Source organism: Plectropomus leopardus, unplaced genomic scaffold, assembly GCF_008729295.1.
Source record: "Plectropomus leopardus isolate mb unplaced genomic scaffold, YSFRI_Pleo_2.0 unplaced_scaffold343, whole genome shotgun sequence".
NCBI classification, from domain to species: Eukaryota; Metazoa; Chordata; class Actinopteri; order Perciformes; family Serranidae; genus Plectropomus; species Plectropomus leopardus.
Genome location: NW_024637468.1, coordinates 1 through 1,880, shown reverse-complemented (window position 1 = coordinate 1,880; position 1,880 = coordinate 1). Strand labels below are relative to the sequence as shown.

The window sequence follows — 1,880 nt, the reverse complement described above, 5'->3', positions numbered from 1 at the left end:
TTTTTCCGTCTGTGTCTCCAGCTGTGTGGGACCAGATCCTGGATCCAGTATCACAGATGAGGTCCTCCAGTGGGACTCTGAAGCTCTTCCCAGTTTACCTGAAAGGAGAAGATCTGTTTGGTTTGACCACATCTGCTGTGACCAGGATCATCGAGTCTGTACGTCTCACACACACACACACACACACATACACACACACACACATACAGACAGACAGACACAGACATGCACAGACACACACACAAAAACATACACCCATGTTTAGGTATTAAACCCAGACTGACGGCTGCTGTGTGTGTGTGTGTGTGTGTGTGTGTGTAGCTGCCAGGTGTGGAGACCTGTGAGCAGTACACCTTTCGTTACGGCAGGAACCCTCTGATGGAGTGGCCTCTGGCCTTCAACCCGTCTGGCTCCGCCCGCTCCGAACCCAAAGCCTACCAGGCCAAGAGGTGACATCATCACTGACATCATCACATCATCACTCTGACATCATCATGCTGACATCATTAGTGTAGACTCAGTCAAAGTGGACTCAGAGACAGAGATACAGAGACAGAGTGGACTCAGAGACAGAGATACAGAGACAGAGTGGACTCAGAGACAGAGTGGACTCAGAGACAGAGATACAGAGACAGTGTGGGCACAAGAGACAGAGTGGACTCAGAGACAGAGCGGACTCAGATAGAGCGGACTCAGAGACAGAGCGGACTCAGACAGAGCGGACTCAGAGACAGAGCGGACTCAGACAGAGCGGACTCAGAGACAGAGCGGACTCAGAGACAGAGCGGACTCAGACAGAGCGGACTCAGAGACAGAGTGGGCTCAGAGACAGAGATACAGAGACAGTGTGGGCACAAGAGACAGAGCGGACTCAGAGACAGAGCGGACTCAGACAGAGCGGACTCAGAGACAGAGCGGACTCAGAGACAGAGCGGACTCAGAGACAGAGCGGGCTCAGTGACAGAGACACAGAAACAAAGTAGACTCAGAGACAAAGTGGACTCAGAGACAGAGGAGACACAGAGACAGTGTGGGCACAAGAGACAGAGTGGACTCAGAGACAAAAGGCCTGAATCAGAGACAGAGCCTGTCTCACAGCTGACCTGTGTGTGTCTCTGGTTCAGGCCGACCCTGCTGACCAGCGTGGCCCCCAGGTGTCAGGGCTCCGTGGGCTCCGTCGTGGGTCTCATTCCTGGCGTCCTGTCTCTGTCTCCGGGGGAGTCTGTGGCTGGGGCCCACCAGGGACGCCACTCCAAGCTGTCTCAGTACCGACGCATGAAGGCCGAATGGAAGACTAACGTCTACCTGGCCCGCTCCCGCATCCAGGTGAGACACACCATGACCCCCGACTGAACACCTGCACCCCGACTGAACACCTGCACCTGACGCTGACTGACAAATACACCTCTGACCCTCTGTGTGTGTGTGCGTGTGTGCGTGCGTGCGTGCGTGCGTGCGCATGTGTGTGCGTGCGCAGGGTCTGGGTCTGTACGCTGCCAGAGACATCGAGAAATGCACCATGGTCATCGAATACATCGGCACCATCATCAGGAGCGAAGTGGCCAATCGCAAAGAGAGGCTGTACGAGTCCCAGGTAAAACACACACACACACACACACACACACACAGACACACACACACACCTCCCACCAAAAACAGATTCAGATAACAGGAAGTGACATCATGCTGGTGACTTCCTCGTTGGACTCTGATGGTCACTAACGTCGTCACGTGTCACCAGATTCTGATAAATGTTTCATTTTTAGGATTTATCTGTTTTAATCCTGACGCAGCAAAACACAAAAACACAACATCATGTCAACACTGTGGAGACACTTCACCGCTGACTGTTCACTCTGTGTGTGTGTGTGTGTGTGTGT

At 53.4% G+C, this 1,880-nt stretch overlaps 1 protein-coding gene across 1 annotated transcript; it reads left to right on the top strand.

The window, feature by feature from the left end:
• The first annotated feature begins 25 nt into the window (after nt 1-25).
• LOC121938815 (histone-lysine N-methyltransferase 2C-like) lies at nt 26-1,789 on the top strand. The gene is made up of 4 exons (XM_042481978.1): nt 26-158; nt 322-449; nt 1,125-1,326; nt 1,478-1,789. The coding sequence occupies exons 1-4, from the start codon at nt 57-59 to the stop codon at nt 1,667-1,669; spliced, it is 624 nt and encodes a 207-aa protein (XP_042337912.1). The 5' UTR covers nt 26-56; the 3' UTR covers nt 1,670-1,789.
• Nucleotides 1,790-1,880: the final 91 nt, after the last annotated feature.